A 20,299-nucleotide genomic window follows, 5' to 3' on the forward strand; every position below is an offset into this window, starting at 1 on the left:
TATGGAGTCATAATTTCCTCCTACCTTTTATACAGAGTGGTCCGAATTGTATTCCGGAAACTTTGGCAGCATATTCTGTAGATAAAAATAAGTAAAAATGTTCGATAAATGTATGTATGTCCTAAAATGCTTAGTTTTGGGGATACAGGCGGAGAAGTTTTATTTTTATGTGAAGAATATGCTGCCGAATTTTTCGGAATACAGTTCGGAGTTCGGACCACCCTGTAGATTAGATTAGTTTCTTCTAAAATAAACTTTTAAATCTAATTTATTTATTTTCGTTTCAACGTGACAGAATTGAAACTAAACTTTATAGAACAAGTTAAGAACTCGCAAAGACACGTCTATAGAATTTAGCGCTTTGAAATGTCGACATTTTCGATACTATTCTTGAAAGGTGAATCGCCAGCCCACAAAAATCTAAAGGCTTTCCTCGAAAAGAAAATGTATTTTCCCTTGTTGCGAGGCGCTGGAGAGCCTTTACAATTTACAATACATTCGGAAAATTGCGGTCCGCTACAAAACTGGGATTCGTGCGATATTATCTGGATGTAGTCCCGGTTTTCCTTTTCTGGAGGGCGTACGGGAACTCGGGGGTAAATTTATTGGCACTAACGTGAGCAGACTATACTTATTTTTAAAATGGAGTTTAGTTTTAAGCGTTCGTTTTTCAGTGAGATATATTTTATATTTTGATTTATTGTCCATTATTTCTTCCTTGCTGGGAATAATCAAGAGAGACCTTAAAAGAACGTGGATACGAGAAAAATTATAAGAGATTATAAAAGATAAAAAGGTTATGGAAAATTGCTTGAAATTATTTTCAAGTTTGTAGAACGACCGCTGGGGGGCGCAACTGCAACAAAAAATAGGAAAATGCAGTTTTTACACAATTTTGCCTAGATAAGGTGTACTATAAGTAATAGCTTCATAATCTTCAGTAAATTTTGAATATTTTTTGTTAGAGCCATTTTCCCCTATCTACCAAAATAAAGTGGTGGAGGAAGGTTAGATCTGTTTTTATTTAAATATTAATAACTCTGGATTGGATGATCGGAATCCAACAAGCAAGGGCTCGTTTAAAAGAGCGTTTCTTACTCTATATTGTACCATATAAACAATAATAATAAGCTCTTGAACGTAGACGCTAGAGGGCGTTGTCTTACAATTTAACAAACATTGCGCGTTTTTTCAAAAAAATTAAATGCAATAGTATATGTAATTTTAGCTGATAATATAGAGTAGTAATAGCTTAAAAAGACAGCCAAAAACCGCATTTTGATATCTTCTTTCAAACCGAAGATATTAGCAAAATTATAATAAATACCAAAAAATAAGCCCTTAATTACCTTATTTTTAGAACACGGTATCAGTAGCCCTCTTAATTATGCCCATTCTAACAAAAAATAAGATAGAAACAGTTAGTTTATTATAAAATCGACGAAATACCAGAATACCGTAATACCAGAGGTATTAATATCTAATAATTAAGTTATTAATAACACTGAACAAGAAACGATGATTCAGTAAAGTCATGGTAGACTTTGGGAAAAAATTGCTTTTGACGTAATAGTATAAACGTCAAATTGTTATTAGATCAACAACTTCAACTATTTCAAATAATAAAGGCACTTTGCAAAAGCAATTAAAAGATAAAAAACGCTGATAAAACTATCAAAATGTTGATCTAATAACAATTTGACGTTTATACTATTACGTCAAAAGCAACTTTTTTCCAAAGTTTACCATGACTTTACTGAATCATCGTTTCTTGTTCACTGTTATTAATATCTTAATTATTATTAATATATTAATACGTCTAGTATTATGGTATTTCGTCGACTTTAAAATAAATTAACTGTTTCTATCTTATTTTTTAGTAGAATGGGCATAATTAAGAGTACTGATACTGAAATCGACAAATATCATGAGACAACTTTTAATCGGCATTGAATGGCCTACAGAACTGTGCTAACAAGAGCAAAGAAGTCAATGGCACACAGTTTTTTTTTAGAAAAATATTCCTTATGCACGTCCCTGATTAATCAATCTATCAACACTTTTTTAGCATTAAAAACGCATTATTGTCGCACTTCCTCAAAATTTCATTCGAAACGCTAAAAGTACCTCTACTTGGAAGAAAATTAAAATAAATCGAAAAAAAGGACACTTTAACCTCCTGTAGCTACGTAACAAAGCATAATCTGACCTGTGTTGATATAAGAAATAAATCATATTTTTACATGAGGAATCTCCCCACGAGAGATGGCACATGTTTTTTCAAACACCCTGTATAACTTGTAACAACAACACCCTGTAATCTTTTTATGCAAAGATGAAAGTGGGGATATTACATGTAATTTTTCCAGATTTTAATACTCTGGAATGCTCTCCCTGTCTCTAAATCTCCATTTCTCCACTCCATCCCACTTCCCCCACTCACTCGTCTGCCGGTTTCTCCATTTAATAGTCTAATCCGGTTTAAAGCTGGCAAGCAAACCTCTGGAACGAACGTAGTGGGCTGGATAAAAGCCTGGAAAATCCCGAAATCCGGAACCTTAAACACGAAGAGATAAAACGAAGGGTTTTTACAAAAAAAAGTATCTCACTTTATTTATATTAACATTGAAGGGTGTAAATGAGTATGTTGAATGGGTTCAAATTTAAGTTGAAATAAATTTATAGAATAAAGAAATAGTTACAAGACGATAAAATGCAATTTTATCGTCGTGTATAAAACAATATTTTTTTTCCATTGCGAATTACGTTTTAAAAAATATTCGGAAATTATTATCGAGGGAATTTATTACCAGTAGAAAACATATTGTGCTGGGTTGACGTTGGTTTCTGTAATGTAATTTGACAAATAAATAAAGCTGTCTCTTTAGTTGTCAGTTTTGAGTCAACATTTTTTAATTCTCTTTCGTGTCGATTGCTGATTGAATTTGAGCCAGAAATGGCTCAAAACGAAATAAGTAAATTACCAACAGATATTCAGGCTGAGGCGACAAGAAGTAAAGTTTTTAACCTATCCTCGCTTAAAGTATCATTTAATCTACCATTGCGGTTAAAGTAATATTTTATCTATTATATTTGATAGATATAAGGCAATGTTAACAGTTGCTATGGAAAAGAGTTATTTTAATAGGCATCTAAAAGTTATTTGCCAAAAAACCTACTTTCAAATTACTAAAAATTTGTAATACGGCCCAGAAAAAGCTACTGGTGGATTGACTTTGAGTCTCCTTTCTTCTTTTTAATTTAAAAGGTCTCTTTTAAGAAGAACTCGTATAATAAGAGAAAATAATAATGGAAGAATATTCAATAAACGAGTTATTAAAGCAATAATTTTGACAACTAGTGTGTTTAACTACCCAAACTAACGAAACAACAAACGCCGCAGTGTTTGGTCATCTTAAACAACCAAACAAACTAACTCAAGTTAAAGGGACGGCAGTTCCGTCTCATTTCCTCTGTGGAAAATCGATTTTTAATTAAACCGGAGTATTCCGGGAGCCGGAACAGGGTCCTCCCTCTAAATTAACACGATGTCATCCCTTGATCCTCCCACGGGAGGATTTTTACGAAGCGTTTTTGGTACTTTTGACAGAATTGGAGAAAAAACTTTGGAGAAATCCGACTAAATTTAGATGCTTTCTAACTGTAGTTTTTATCGTGTATTTTTTTATGTATTGACTTAAGATTTTAAATCATTGAAAATTATACTGAGTGAGAAAGAGAACATCTAATATATGTTTTTTCCATAGCAACTGTTAAAATTGTCTTATATCTATCAAAAATAGTAGATAAAATAGTACTTTAACCGCAAAGGTAGATTAAATGATACTTTAACAGCGAAGATAGGTTAAAAACTTTATTTCTTCTCGCACGTTTTTTAATTGCTTCCATTTTTAAAAAAAATTGTATTCCTTTTCATAAGTTATTGGGGATTTAAATGGAAGAAGTTTGGATATGGCGTTTGTCGCCTCAGCCTGAATATCTGTTGGTAATTTACTTATTTCGTTTTGAGCCATTTTTGGCTCTAGTTCAATCAGCAATCGACACGAAAGAGAATTAAAAAATATTGACTCAAAACTGACAACTAAAGAGACAGCTGTATTTATTTGTCAAATTACATAGAAACCAACGCCAACCCAGTGCAATCTTTTTTCTACTCATAATAAATTCCTTGGAATAATAATTTCTGAATATTTTTTAAAACGTAACTCGCTATGGAAAAAATATTGTTTTATACACGACGATAAAATTCATTATCGTATAAAATACCATTTTATCATCTTGTCTAAAAAAATAACTATTTTCTGGCTGCCTAATATTTCCTTGAATAAAAAGTTATTAAGAAAGTATCGCTGTTTAAGGATCTTTATCTCAGAGTCTGCAGCAAAGACTTCCTTGAGACAGGTTGAGCTTGTTCAGATAGCACTTGAGAGCCATATGTCCTGTCAAGAGATCTATTATAATCCGCACTTTTTTCCTGCTGGGTATTAGCAGCTCCTATGTGGTTTTAGAAATAGGTCCTTGGATAAAGACTTAGTTTTTCCAGCAGATGGTCTGTTTTTCTCTGATCCAGAGTTTCCTTTTTATTATTTTTTAGAAAGAAGATCCTTTTTATTAATACAATATTTATTAAACAACTAGTTTCGAAAACGATGTTTTGCACACGAGTTCGACACACAAATCAAACGAGTGTACAAAGAAGTTTTCGAACGAGTTTTTTACGCTATTTTTTCTACGACTACAAATTAGCAGCAGACTCACTCAGTTTTTGTCAGTTTTGTGGAATAATTTGCTATGTAATGATCACAAAACATCCCCCTTTAGAACTTCGTCTGTCATGTTAAGAAATGAAAGTAAATAATAAAGCGCCTCTCGTGTTTGTTCGCACTCAAAAAATTTCAATTAATGCCGGTATATATTTTTAATATATTTTTTAAATTTACATTTTTTTAATTGAAAAGTAATATATTACATTTAAGTGGAATATATTTCATAACAATTATGTCAATTACAGGATTACAAGCTTGTTTTCTAACATTTTTTAAATAAAACGAATTATAAAATTTCAATATATGTATATTTGTCGTAGGTATGAAAAAAGTAAAATATAAAATGGAAAAACGCTTAACAATATTTCTATTTCACAAATAAAAATATCCGACAACACTAAAATCACTGAAACTTCCGCGGCTGACAACGAAAACTGAAAAATATAACGGCACTTTTTGTTTTGGACCTGCATATTAACATTACGCTGTACTATTATGCGTTTGTTGTTGAAGTAATGTAAAATATCTAATTATAACTTGTAAATTTTAATATTTTAACATGATTTTAACTACTTTTGACAATAACTAACTTTTTATCAAGATGATATTTTAGACGGCAACTGACATATATGTCATAATATTTGAATCTTAAATATGTACATATGTAATATAATTTAAATTACTATAATGCAACTTTATACTAAGAAAACATATATACATTCACAAAATACAACAAAGTCTAATAATATAGTTTGAAAACAATGAATATTGAATTAAAATTGAAAAAGTTAAGCGCGACCCCTTGTGTCAAAATTAGATGATTAAACTTTCGCAATTTTTACACCATTTGATGACCGGTGGCGCCTCTAGTGTTTGTTCGGGCGGTTGGTCTTTTACTCCCGCTTATGGCCATTAAAGAAAAAGTTCTAAAGGGGGATGTTTTGTGGTAATGATGACACTTTCCTGCGTTGCGTTTGGCGTTTCAGCTAAACATTGGAGGTTAAAAATTTTAAAAATTAACACATGTCGTGAGCACTAAGACACATGTCGTTAGCACACGACAGTTCGCAAAACGCCAATTTCATATCGAGTTTTCCGTGTATTAAACTGCATTTTCTAGGCTAGTCGTAGAAAAAATTATTTATAGTCTACTTAAGCAACGTGTTTTTGAACACCTGTTTCTGTCACCATCATCAATTTCAGCTTATTTGAACTTTATGGTGTAGCATCCCTCACATATTTAGGTATTCTCTTTGTAGCACCGCAAGTTGTTGTTTATAGTTGGCTATACGGGCCCAAGTTTTCCCTGCTAATTTCCTAATATCATGGTCCCATCTCAGGTTTGGTCTTCCTCTAGGTCTCTTGATTACTAGAATTAGAGAATTAGAATAAGTGGGAGGGGGGTTAATCTCTGCGACCTTAGAGATCTATTGTGTCCCCCTTTCTTGAGTTATAACTCATCATACAGTCCCAGGACTTCCTACGGAGACCCGTGTCCCTCACAGTCGAGGAGCTACGACCCAGGCCGGGTAGACGAAACGGTAGCTTGTGTCGCCTGTTGGGTTTAGAGGTAGAAGGTAGGCTCCCGACCCTTGGAGGAGGTGGTAGCTTGTATGCCACTTGCGGAGGATGGTCTCACCCAAGTGTCAGCCACCTCTCCTGTAGTTCTCTTTGGGTTTGGCCCCTTGGAACTTTCATTGTTACTGTTCCCAGTGTCGCTAGAGGGTTTCTCCACAGCTTCACCGATGATGTTTTTATTACTATTATTATCAGATCTCATAGTGTTCCTATGAGTCGCTAGGGACAGTCGGTCCACTTCTACAGAGCCCCGCATGTAGAAGTAAGGGTAAAATACAATGGGTGCCCCCGGTGCCCCAAGGTTGAGGCTGTCCGTAGCCCCGCCCGGTATCGTTATATGTCTTGGTGCAATTCCCTGACCACGACACTACAGTCAGGGACAAGACGATGAGTGAGATGCTTCTTAGACCAAGCCAAGTGCAAGACGGGATTCCCCCCAGCACCTGACCAGGAGCTTCCCCACCAACGACAAGGTCTTGCATCTCCTAGGGGAAGCTCTTGATTACTACCAAGCTGTGTAATTTTTGTGGTCCATCTGTTGTCCATCCTTCTTGCCAAGTGTCCTGCCCATTGCCACTTGAAGGATTTGATTCTGTGGATGACATCTATTACCTGGGCTTTTTGTCGTATCCACTCTATTCTTTTACGGTCTCTCTTGGTTATTCCCAGAATGTTTCATTTCATTGAGCGTTGTACGACCTGCAGTTTTCTTATAATGTCTGTTTTAAGTGTCCAGGTTTGGCATGCATGGTAAAGACCATGACTGGTAGCACACATTGGTCGAATGTTTTCTTCTTTAGATAAAGTGGCATTCTAGATCTGAATATGATTGAGTATGTGTAATTAATATTTTAGCAAAATATATGTGTTTTTTTTACAGATTGGTCAAGCTACAGTACGAGAATCTCGTTCCCTGCGTCTGGTCCACGATGTCCATCTCAGCAACCATCGTACCGAGGAAACGGTACAACAGCAACCCTTGCTGGTAATTGGTAACGGTCGTACCTACACTGTGTCGGAAACATCGCCCAAGAAGGCCATCATGGGTGTCATCCAGAAAGCTGCTTTGATCAAGAAGTCAAAAAGTAATGGTAAGTACCATTTTTTATCCTTAGGGGGCCTCATTGACCTAATCTCACGTGATATCTTTCAAAATTTGTATTTTGAGTATAAATTCTAATTCAGTACAAGGAAACTCGTGCACGATATCAAGAGTGAATTTAATATACAGAAGAATTATGTCATACTAGCGTGTACCCGCGACTTCGTTCGCGTCGAATTAATCATTTGTAAATGGTGATGATAAAACAAAGCAAGAATTTCCATTAACATACAAACTGGATAAAATTTTCTCACATTTATGTCAGCATGAGAAAAAACAATCGAGAAACCCCTCCTTATCGAACCTCTACACCCCACAGTCAATCCTTTGCCAAAAATCAGCTTTAAACGTCAAGCAGTTTAAGCATAATCGTGATTACTCAATGGTCATATTTTATGAAACACCTTGTATAATTTTCTAAAAAATCTTAAAATATGTAAAACAACAAAATAAAATATACGTGTTTAAGAGTTTTTCCGAAAAACTCACCGGTTTTTAAATAAAAATTATTTTAATATTTGAGTGGTGGTTTCACCCACTTAGAATTCGAGTTTCGAAAAATCCCTTCTCATTGAACCTCTACACCATAAAGTCAATCCGTTTTCCAAAAATCAGCTTTTTACGTCAAGCGCTTTAAGCAGGATTGTGATTAATCAATGACCAGATTTTTCGAAACACCCTGTATACATTTTTAAAAAATCTTAAAATATGTAAAAAAACTTTATTTTGTTTTATATACGTGTTTAAGCGTTTTTTCGGAAACCTGACCGTTTTTTAAATAAAAAATATTGTAATATTTGAGGGGTGGTTTCACCCCCTTGGAACTGGAATTTCGAAAAATCCCTTCTTATCGAACCTCTACACCCTAGAATCAACCTGTATGCCAAAATTGAGCTTCTTACGTTGAGTGGTTTGAGCAGGATCGTGATTAATCAGTGAGTCAGTCACTTAAGGATTTTATATTATATAGTATAGATTTTGCCATATATATTTTAGTCAATAAACATGTTTTACCTCCTTTAAATTAATCTCATTGTCATTTAACTTGTATTTATGTGATCGCGAAATTATTTTTTATAATTGTTTATTGTTTCAGGCTCGATAACAACAAACGACGACAGTGATGACCAAATTTACTGGCTCAGACCAGCTTTAGTACCATCCCTGAACTCACCGGACAGTTCCAAGTACTTCTGCTGGTTCAAGAAACGACCCAAGCAGAAAGTGACCTTCAACGAACTGTCAAATACCACGATCACCCGGTAATTTTGTAGTATTTGTGTTCTAGAACCGTTTTTAATGCTCAAAACGTAAAAATATAGTATTACAGAGTTTTTATTATCACACTGTATATATTTAGGAAATAGACATCAAAGATCACGGTTTTATTTCTATGTTTGGTACTTTATTTCTTTTGTTCTACATTTAAATGACAATAATGACAATATTTTGATATAAATTACTTTGAAAAAGATCTAAAAAGGAATTGTGAAAGATTTTTTTTATTCATCCCCGGGAAGGGGTGAAATAAATAAACAAAATTATTTTTTTGAAATTTCGGAGAAACGGTAAGGAACGGACAACCAGGCGATAATAAAAGGACTAGAAAAAGAAAGTTCAAATAAAAATTGTAGAGCGTTCAATTTTCCATAAAAATGGTCTCTATTCTTTTTTGCTCAAATCAAAATTAACCGAGATAGGGTGGCTAGAAGCTAGGAGACTTTTATTGAAATATTTTTTTTCAAAGTCCTTACCGTGTCTCTGAAATTTGAAAACAAAAATAGTTTATCTATATTTTTCACCCCTTCTCGGGATGAATTTAAAAAAATATCTTAATTGAAATTTATAATTTTCCAAACAAATTGAATAAAAATGTTAAATATACCGGGTATTGCATCGTCGGACGGCACATAGGAAATCCCATGTAAATTTTAATGGGGTCAATTATTGGCTTCCCTAATTATTTTAGAGGGCTATTTAGGTTTATTGAAGAGCACTAAAACCCACATTCGAAAGAATAACTTTAGATATTTTTGATTAGCTCGTTTACGAGTTATCGCCGATTTCTTTTTAAATATTTCTCCTTTCTTATGGCCCTGTATTTACTTATGAGCACCAGTCTAGGTAAAAGATAACTGTCAAATGAAGTTGTCATTTCAGAAATTTACCTATTTAGTGCTTTATTATTATTGAAAACTCATTCCTACATCGGAAATCTTAAAGACGTATTTATAATACAAATTAATATGAATTAAAGTAAAATAAAGTAATCAATTACAAGGTTAATCATAGTATTGTTACAATATTCAATAACTTATTAATTTAGGTACTATTAAATTGTTAGAACTTTAGGATTTAAGAAGATGTTCAAATATTCCTCCATCGACTGCTAGACAATAACCCAGGCGATCATAAAATTCTCTTCTTACATTCGCTAGTTGGTAAACTGAAATTCTATTGCATTCGGCAGAAATAGCATTATTTAACTCGTCTAGATTTGGGTATTTTTTATCCTTGTATATCCTGTTTTTTAAATGGCTCCAGAGAAAGAAATCATTTGGCGAAATATCAGGAGACCTTGCAGTTTACAGTATGATTTAGGCCAATAACGTTTCCATTAAAATTCCTGATTTTCCCTAGCGGCATCATGTAAAGCAGGTAAAATAGGATTTTCGAGTAGTTCCAAATAATATTCTGCATTTAAATTTCGCGTAAGAAATAATGGCCCGATAATATTGTGTCCGAATATCCCTGCCCAAACATTTACTTCCTGTGGATATTGCGTCCTTGTTTCGACAAACCTGTGTTGGTTTTCTTTGTTCCAATATCGATAATTTTGAACATTGGGTTCGTTATTTAAGGTAAACGTGCATTCGTCAGTGAAACATATGTTTTTAAAAAAATTCCCCTATCCGTGTTTGCTCTTTCCATCATATCAAAACAAAACGCCTGCCGCCGTATTTCGTCCCCATCTCGTAGCTCTTGGTGCTTTTCTATATTTGAAGGAACAGTATTTATGTCGTTTCAAAATTCGAAACGCTGTAGTGTGATCTATTCCTATTTTCATCCTCAAGTTTCCTTTGTGCTGATCTTTCCATCGTCCTCTTCCACGCACAATAAAACTTCCAAGTCGGTATCATTTCTTGCATCTTCTCTTTGTTCCTGCCTTGCTTCACATCTGCAGTTATTTATTAGGGTACCTTTGGTCTCAAATTCTGAATATTCCCTTTGGTGATTGTAGATTTTCCAGGTATCGGTCTTCATCTGAATACAGAGCAGCAAACATCTCCGACACCTTTTGATAACTATTTCCTTGATAATATCATTTCATCAATACTTTTTCTTCGGTAGTGTAATTCATGGCTAATATTTTCGATGTAGGTATGAGTTTTTAATAATAATAATAAAGCACTAAATAGATAAATTTCTGAAATGACAACTTCATGTGACAGTTATCTTTTACCTTGACTGGTGCTCATAAGTAGTTATTTATTAGGGTACCTTTAGTCTCAAAATCTCTGGATATTCGGATACAGAGCAGCAAACCTGTCCGACACCTTTTGATAACTGTTTCCTTGATAATACCAATCATCAATACTTTTCTTCGGTAGTGTAATTCATGGTTAATATTTTCGATGTAGGGCTGAGTTTTAATAATAATAATAAAGCACTAAATAGATAAAATCTGAAATGACAACTTCATGTGACAGTTATCTTTTACCTTGACTGGGTGCTCATAAGTAGTTATTTATTAGGGTACCTTAGTCGCCAAAATTCTGGATATCTGGATACAGAGCAGCAAACATGTCCGACACCTTTTGATAACTGTTTCCTTGATAATACCATTTAATCATCAATACTTTTTCTTCGGTAGTGTAATTCATGGCTAATATTTTCGATGTAGGTATGAGTTTTTAATAATAATAATAAAGCATTAAATAGATACATTTCTGAAATGACAACTTCATGTGACAGTTATCTTTTACCTTGACTGGTGCTCATAAGTAGTTATTTATTAGGGTACCTTTAGTCTCAAAATCTCTGGATATTCGGATACAGAGCAGCAAACCTGTCCGACACCTTTTGATAACTGTTTCCTTGATAATACCATTTAATCATCAATACTTTTTCTTCGGTAGTGTAATTCATGGCTAATATTTTCGATGTAGGTATGAGTTTTTAATAATAATAATAAAGCACTAAATAGATAAATTTCTGAAATGACAACTTCATTTGACAGTTATCTTTTACCTTGACTGATAAGAAAGGAGAAATATTTAAAAAGAAATCGGCGATAACTCGTAAACGGGCTAATCAAAAATATCTAAAGTTATTCTTTTGAATGTGGGTTTTGGTGCTCTTCAATAAACCTAAATAGAATTATTCTCTAAAAAAAATTATTCTCTTTCTCCCGAAATTAATCTTTTCGGGGCGGTCGACGATAAAATACCATTTTATCGTCTTGTATAAAAAATAACTATTTTTTCACCGCTTCCCGGGGGTGAATTTAAAAAAAATCACAATTCGCTTTTAGATCTTTCAGAGCCAAAACTTTATATTTAAAAGCCTTTTTTCTTCGACTACAAATAGTAAATTTGATATCAATTTAAATGAGCGAGCGTTTGCGTTAAAAATTTTGGGATATCGATTTCGCAAATGCCGCCGCCGCTAAACATCAACTGCTGTCATATTTCCGTTACAATTTCCATCCAAAGGGAAATTGAAAATTTATTGAATAACAGCGTTCAGGGAAACCCACGCTATTTAATCACGTTTTAATGTAGTTTCATGCACGCACACTTTTATTTATTTATTTATGCGTTTGTGTACTTGTTGAAAACAAAAACAAATAATGTTTATTTTTTATTTTATTTTGTATATATAAATTGATAGATATTTGTTTTATGTTTGTGTGTATGTATATAAAATAGGTTAAAGATTAGTTTTTATTTGATTTATTTTTTGTACGATATTATATTGTAATTTATTTTTGTAAATATATAATTTTTAGTTTATTTTTTTTGTGTGTTTTATTTTTGACGTTAATTGTAGAACATAAAAAATTTTGTTTAGGATCAGTTTTATAGGTTCAGTAGTAGATCATCTTTCAGATCAAAAAATTTAATTGATTTAATGATAAACTACCGTGTGATAGGAAAAAACGGCGTCATAGACAGCTGGGGAATGACAATCGATGATAATTATGTCGAGGTCAAGCCCTAGATAGCATTTACTTGGCTCGAACCCTTTTTTAATTTTTAATAGCGCTTGCTGCCAGTTAAGGCCGTAAAAAGGTTGACCAAATGATAACAGTGATCAAAAACTTAACAGTTTTGTGAACAAATATTTTAGAACCTTTCTACGTTCACTCTGTATGTCTGGGAACAGATGTGAGTGGCATAATAAAGGTTTATTGTTAATGGTTCACCCATTAAAAGCAACGAAAATGCCTTTTCTTGTTAAATATACGGGAAACCCGTAAAATTTTTGTGGCTCGTGACGTAGAACGGTTAACTACTCGGCAGAAGGCTATAAAAATATAGAACATAACCGCTAGTATACTTAAAAATGCATTTAAGAGTTGTTATTTATGAAATTCGGACTGTTTCAGACAGTTTTATTGGTTTAATTTACTCCTTTATTTTTTATTGTTAAATTATCAATTAGTACAGCTAAATAAAGATATTTTTTAGGCACAATTTCATTATATTTTTAACCCTAGAACACTAACCTTTCGTAAATTTTACGAAAACTATCCAACTTTTCAAAAATTGGAAACTAAAGTTGAGTGAAATAAACTTTTAATCAAGTGATTAAGCTTGACAGGCACATCAGCGTCACAAAATATTTTAGACAACAAAAATAAATTAATTACAAATATACGGGGTGGTACGAACTGTATTCCGGAAACTTCAGCAGCATATTCTACAGGTAAAAATAAGTAAAAAAGTTTGTATAAATGTATGTCCTAAAATGTTTAGTTTCTTAGATACAGGGTGTAGAAGTTTCATTTTTATTTCGATTTTTTTCAAATAATTTCTGACTGCTTGCCTGAAGAAAATGATGTTATGGATTTGATTTCAAATGGCAGGTGATTGTGTATTTTTTTCGAGTTGTATAATGTTGAACTTTCAACTAACTCTGAGCGTGGGGTAGGTAAATAAAGATCTTGCTCCGCATTCCTGAGTGGATAAGTGTGAGATGGCCTTTCTTGAAAAGCTGATAAATGCTTACGTATTAAATAAGGAAGGAAGAGTTAATATTTTTAATTTTTTAAAAAAGTCCTGGCAATGAGTTCTGCTTTTTAGTTCCAGTAAATATCGAACAGCTCCCTTTTGAAGCTTGAAAATGCGGTCAAATTGAGTCGCACAACACGTTCCCCAGAATGGAAGGGCATACCTGAGGTGCGACTCAAAAAGTGCATAATAAACAGTTCTAGCCACTGACAAGTTAAGCTCCTTAGAAACAGATCTTAATGCAAAACAGGCAGAGCTCAGTTTTTTCGACAAAGCTTCGATATGCATGTCTCATTTCAGAGAATTGTCTAGAACAAGCCCTAAGAATTTTACAGATTTTACGACGTCAGTGGTGGTGTTGTTAAGTACAAAAGGCTGCAGCGAGATTTTATACAACAAAGCTTTAGTTTTAGAAATGTAGAGACTCAGGAGGTTCGAATCGCACCAAGATTTAATGGTGATTAAGTCATTTGATATAATCCTATGAAGTGCCGTGACGTCCTTGTTTGGAATCGATTTAGAAATAAAAATGAAACATCTACACCCTGTATCTTCAAAACTAAGCATTTTAAACACATATTTTAATATGCAGAATATGCTACCGAAGCTTCCGGAATAAAGTTCGGACCACCCAGTATAAGAAACTATTTTTATTAAAAAAATCACTGCATTTATTTTCCAAGTCATATTAGCAGAACAATACAAGTAAATTACCTACGACTTTTCAATTTCCTCAAACAAAACAAACATTGCCCTCGAACCAAATCAAAAAGAAAAACCAAAACTCGCGCAATCGAACAGAACTTGGAATATACGAGAAAAATCGCTTTTGTCGTCGCTGGAAAAAGGGTTGGAAAATCATAATTGAGAAGCTGAATAAGCTCAAGATTTGTTTTTCCACCATTTTTCCAAGGGAGCTTGTTATATCGTTCAACTTGTTGAGTCTTTCTATGGCTTTTCGTATAGTGCGTTTAGTTGGGGTTCACTCGCGGTCATTATTACAAGTGCAACTTGACAGATTTCCCCTTTTTTAATATCGGCTTACGTATTTTCAACAGGTGTACCAACCTTAGACCATAGTACATCTAGACACGGGACTTTTTTGATTGATAAAAAATGTCGAAATTGAGCCAAGGGTTACAAAGGAAAATGTGTAGGAATTCAATATGAAAATATCTATTATACAGGGTGGTCCAAACTGTATTCTGGAAACTTTGGCAACATATTCTACATATAAAAATTAGTAAAAAAGTTCGTATAAATGTATGTAGATACTAAAATCACAAATTATACAGATTATAATCTTTGTTTTTTCTTTATTGTTTTTCGTGGTTCCAATTTTCGGAATCGGGCACTAGTTAGGTGACTAGTTTGCGCACATAGCACGCCCACTTATGGCCTCTAAAATTGTGCACAGCGCCTGACCGGCACAGCTATTAGAGAGATATCGGAAAACCGAATAGCGTCATCCAGTATTTACGCGTACCTTATCATGGTTACGATATGCGCGAGTCAATTTTTAACGCAACACCCGCTAATAACGTTACCGTCTGACGTAATTTGCGGATCAATTACACCAAGCGCTCTTTCTAAATAACCTCTGATAACGTTTAAAAATTGCTTAAATGGCCATGTGCGGGTATTTGACAACCGGAGCCGGCCGGCGAGATCTTTTATTCTAGGTTATGTTTGAATTGTTTTGAATTATTGCTTTAGTTTTATTAGGTAATTTGATATTTAAGTAGCTGGGATTAGTTTTAATTAAATAAATATGGCTCAAAATATGGATTCCACCTCTTCCAATACTAAAGAACCTATAAAGAGGCTTAGGTTTACAGCAGATGACGACTTAGCCCTTCTAAGAGAATTTGTTGCTTGTTGTCCTAAACCCACTGGCAGACGTTGAACAATAAAGCACTGGAAATAAGCACTTTAGCCCTTTAGTTTTAAAATACCTTAGTTAAGTTTACATAAAGACAATTTCAAAGTTTTAAATTCAATTCAAGTTAGGTTAAGTTTAAATAGCGGACGCGACGCGAACAGAATTCTTTCCGATCCGATAACTATAAATAAAGAGAGTTAATACCACCTCACGTAAAGGAAATAACACCTGGCCTTATTAACGTCCATGCACGCTATTCGGTTTAGCGATATCTCTCTATTACGCTGTTTATTGTTATTTTACGCCAGTTTATTTTTGCGCACAGGAAATTTGACTCGTTTGCACATCGTCATAAAGAATAACTTTCGTACCACGAATTAGGGACAAGATTTTTATCTGTATACTTATAGGATACCTAATCTGTGCTAAAATACTTAGTTTCCAGAAGATTCAATTTTTTCAAATAATTTCTGAATTAACATCAATATTTGGATGAAATTGTGTATCTCCGAAACTAGGCATTTTAGGACATACATTTATACAAACTTTTTTACTTAATTTTATCTGCAGAATATGTTGCCGAACTTTCCGGAATACAGTTCGAACAACCCTGTATAAAATGAACTGCTTTATTTAGACAAAGGTTAATATAATTTTATCTTATTCTGTTGGTTATAGCAATAAATCCAGTGTTAGGAGAAGTGTGATACCGGGAATGGATGAGGATGATGGTGACTATGCCACTCTTAGAGAACTGCCTTTACCGCCCTCTGTATCGCAGAGATTAAGCAATGGAGAAGACACTGCTAGTGAAGAAGGAAAGGTAAGTTATAAAACTACTTCATTTATCAAATGAATCAAAAATTGTAGTTCTTAATATCAATATTAGAAAAGCTAAATGTTTGTGTTGATGTGTTTGTGTTCTGTTTAGTGATTTACTAACATTTTCTCATATTTTTAAACCCTTCCCGGACACAAACGCTAAATTGTGAAACAGAAAATTGTAGAGAGAGACAAGCCCTATAACATAGGATACAACATTTTAATGAGCAGTGCTTTCCATAAAATCAAGAAAACGAAAAATATACGAAATAATATACATGTACTGATTTCTTTCGAAAATCGACAACTATGAAACTATGAACCCTTCCCGGACACAAACGGTACATTGTGAGACAGGAAATTGTAGAGAGAAACAAGCCCTATAACATAGGATACAGCATTTTAATGAACAGTGCTTTCCATAAAATCAAGAAAATGAAAAATATACGAAATAATATACATGTACTGATTTCTTTCGAAAATCGACAACTATGAAACAATGAAACCTTCCCGGACACAAACGGTACATTGTGAGACAGGAAATTGTAGAGAGAAACAAGCCCTATAACATAGGATACAACATTTTAATGAGCAGTGCTTCCATAAAATCAAGAAAATGAAAATATACGAAATAATATACATGTACTGGATTTCTTTCGAAAATCGACAACTATGAAACTATAAACCCTTCCCGGACACAAACGGTTTTTATCGCTCAGTATATTTTAAGGCACCTCCTCTGTGTTTGTAAGTCTTTAAATTACTACCAAGAAACCTCATGGGCGCAAAAAACCCTACAGAATCGTTTTAAAAAGCATCTGGGCTAATTTCCCTCTCTCATTAACATTTTAAAACATTTCCCGGCATAGTAATTTTCAGAGAAAAGCACACTGAACCTCACTTAGCACGTTTTCTTTCCCAAAAGAAGCGAAACGACTAAAATAAAAAGTCTCTCGGGTTTTCCAGGGTAAAATTGGGGTTTTGAAGGTAAATAAATCATTTAGAAAGAGCTCGGGGGTTGGAAGGGTAAGGGGGGCATACTGCGATCCTGGTAAAATTGCCAAAAGCGTGAGACAGATTTCTGTGATGTTCTGATATGTAAAAAAGATGAAAAAAAGGGTTATTGAGTTTGATATTAATGAAGGTTTGGATGAAAATAGAATTTTTAAGATTGGAATTTCATTTTTTTTTTCTTTAAATCGTTACATGGGTGGTGATTGCAAACAAATTTGCAGTGATTATGTTGTGTTCTCACAGATACGTAATGAATTAATATAAATATTTATTAAAAAAACACACACTTACATATTCCCAAACGTTGTGCCTCCCAAGTGGAAAAACAAGTGGCCAAAAAAATAAGTAAAAAAGTTCATATCAATGTATGTCCTAAAATGCTTAGTTTCGGAGATACAGGGTGTAGAAATTTCATTTTTATCTCGACATTTTCCAGGTAATTTCTTAAGTAACTTAAATATTTGGATGAAAATTGGTGTCGGGAAGTTTTTTGGTATGAGGAATTTGATTTTGATGTCATTATAACTCCTATCTATAGGGGGTGTCACCTACATGTGTTTTAACTGTTTGAAAAGTAATAACTATTCGTCCATACCTGTATAAAACTACTGGGTGAAAAAATATACATTGCCGTGATTTTCTACGTAAAAAATCTTGGTAAAAATCGCTAGGAGCAACCGTTTTTAATATATTTAGAATTAAAATAGTCAAAGCATTTCATCGTTGACAAAAATTAAACATGTTGAGTAGATAGTTATTTGACTGGAATGATAAATTTAAGAATTTTGTATTTTTTTAAATTAATCATAAACTTTTTTTCGAGAAAATTATGATAAGACAGTTTCTGGTGAACTTTTGGCACAAAAACATTTCAAATATATGATTTCAGTCTAATAACTATTTATTCAACATATTTAATTTAAATCAATGATGACAGGTATTGATAATTTCGATTCCAAATATCTCGAGAACAATTACTCGTAGCGATTTTTACCAAGATACCTTTTTTACGTAAAAAACTTTGTAAATGTATATTTTTTTACTCAGTAATTTTATACAGGTACGGACGAAAAGTTATTACTCTTCAAACCAGTTAAAAAATATGTAAGTGGCGCCCTCTACAAGTAGGAGTCATATTGACATCAAAACCCAATTTCTCATGTCAAAAAACTTCCAGACACCAATTTTCATCCGAATAATAACGTTACTTCAGAAATTATTTGGAAAAAATCGAAATAAAAACGAAATTTCTACACCCTGTATCTCCGAAACTAGGCATTTTAGGACATACATTTATACGAATATTTTTACTAATTTGTATCTGCAGAATCTGCTGCCGAAGTTTCCGGAATACAATTTGGACCACCCTGTATAAATTATTACGATTATAATAAACAGTTTTTGTCTAAAAATATTTATAAAAAAATAAGGGATCTATTTTACTTTAAAAGATATAAAATACTTTAAAATATCTAAAATTCACCAAAAAATAAAAAAGATAAAAGAAAATTTAGGATAGAAGATTGAGTGAATACAAAACCGTAATCATGATGGAAGCCTTGCCAAATTTTAAGTGCAAATCCCAAAGGGCTTCGCTTCTAATGGAGTGTGAACGAATCCGAACACGAGACCCGAGATTTCTGGCACGACAATGTAAAATAATATTGGAAAGAATCAATGGAAGACCCAATTATTCCCTTTATCAGATTGCGCAATGAGGTGTCCTTTGTTCTTGGTTGATTTAAAGGTTTCCATTAAAGAAAGGTTTATTTGTGTATTCAATCGATTTCAATTTAAGAATGGATTTAAAGAAGATTGCATACAGGGTTTTCCTTAATGACATGCTATTATTTAAAGGGGTTAATTTTTAGGCTGAAGAAAAGGACTTATGGCTTCAACTGAAACGTTCACTTCTGTAGCTGCCAGAAGTTGCCTTTGTAGCTCTGGATGAGAAACATTGGGATTTCTTCTAGCAATTTGGCACACAAAGCGGTCTAGTTGTTCAGTTGTGACTCTTTGACGACTTTGTGTAGGTCTGTTCTTAAGAGTTCCTAGTTAAAAGTACCTTGCATATGTTTTGGATACAACTTCCTGGATAACGCATACTATCTCTGCTACGTCTATTTGGGACATTCCTTATTCAATGAGAGCAATAATTCTTCCCCTCTATATTTTTTTGGATCAAATGAAAATTACCGGACAATCGTGATTTTACTACTGAGCACAAAATTCACAAGAAAATAAATCGCAGCAGTCGTTTATTCTTTATTTTCATGTTCCTTTACAACAAAAAGCTTGATCTTAAAGTTGTATACCAAGTTTTTTCCTTGCAAAAATTTAGTCAGAGATAAAAAGTGATTCCATGTAAGTTTGATTCTCTGTATACCGTTACACTTATTATAAATAATTATTTATTACACTGAAATTCTTCGTTTTTCACAGCTTCTTGCCTGTGTTCACGATGAGCACATCACATACGCCAGCACAAATCAAGATTTCACACCTCCTGTCGTCTATGAGGATCCCAGTCCGCTGCTTGAACCCGTAGTGGTTCATACTAATTTCGAAACTCCAGTAAGTAACAACTTTTAAGTTATTTTTTCATAATCGTAGTATTGAAATTACCTTAAAATTAATTACTGTTAAAATTTTTATCAAAAATAAAATACACCTCCCCAATAAATTAACGCACCACAAAAAAATAACCAAAAGTTTAAGTTAAGTTTTTGTCAAAACCACTTATCCGATTTGGACGATTTTTTTTGAATGATAGGTTATTCTTTCCACAATGTTGCTATACTAACTGTATTTTGATAGGAACCCTTTTTATACTAATACCGGGTGTAGCAATTATAACGTGTTTTTTCGGCTGTACTGT

The 20,299-nt window shown here is 33.4% G+C and overlaps 1 protein-coding gene across 6 annotated transcripts in view; it reads left to right on the forward strand.

Moving 5' to 3' along the window:
- Window positions 1–20,299, forward strand: part of LOC115891864 (protein tincar) — a 90,899-nt gene that overhangs the window by 50,796 nt on the left and 19,804 nt on the right. For 5 of the 6 annotated variants that reach the window (XM_030912462.1, XM_030912458.1, XM_030912463.1 and 2 more), the window contains exons 9-12: window positions 7,246–7,456; window positions 8,564–8,729; window positions 16,264–16,408; window positions 19,864–19,995. In XM_030912462.1, coding sequence (XP_030768322.1) covers window positions 7,246–7,456; window positions 8,564–8,729; window positions 16,264–16,408; window positions 19,864–19,995 — 654 coding nt within the window. The remainder of the gene's footprint in view (window positions 1–7,245; window positions 7,457–8,563; window positions 8,730–16,263; window positions 16,409–19,863; window positions 19,996–20,299) is intronic. The other variant, XM_030912459.1, reaches the window with a different exon arrangement.

This window comes from Sitophilus oryzae, unplaced genomic scaffold (genome assembly GCF_002938485.1).
Source record: "Sitophilus oryzae breed Bouriz unplaced genomic scaffold, Soryzae_2.0 scaffold_119_pilon_pilon, whole genome shotgun sequence".
NCBI lineage: Eukaryota > Metazoa > Arthropoda > Insecta > Coleoptera > Curculionidae > Sitophilus > Sitophilus oryzae.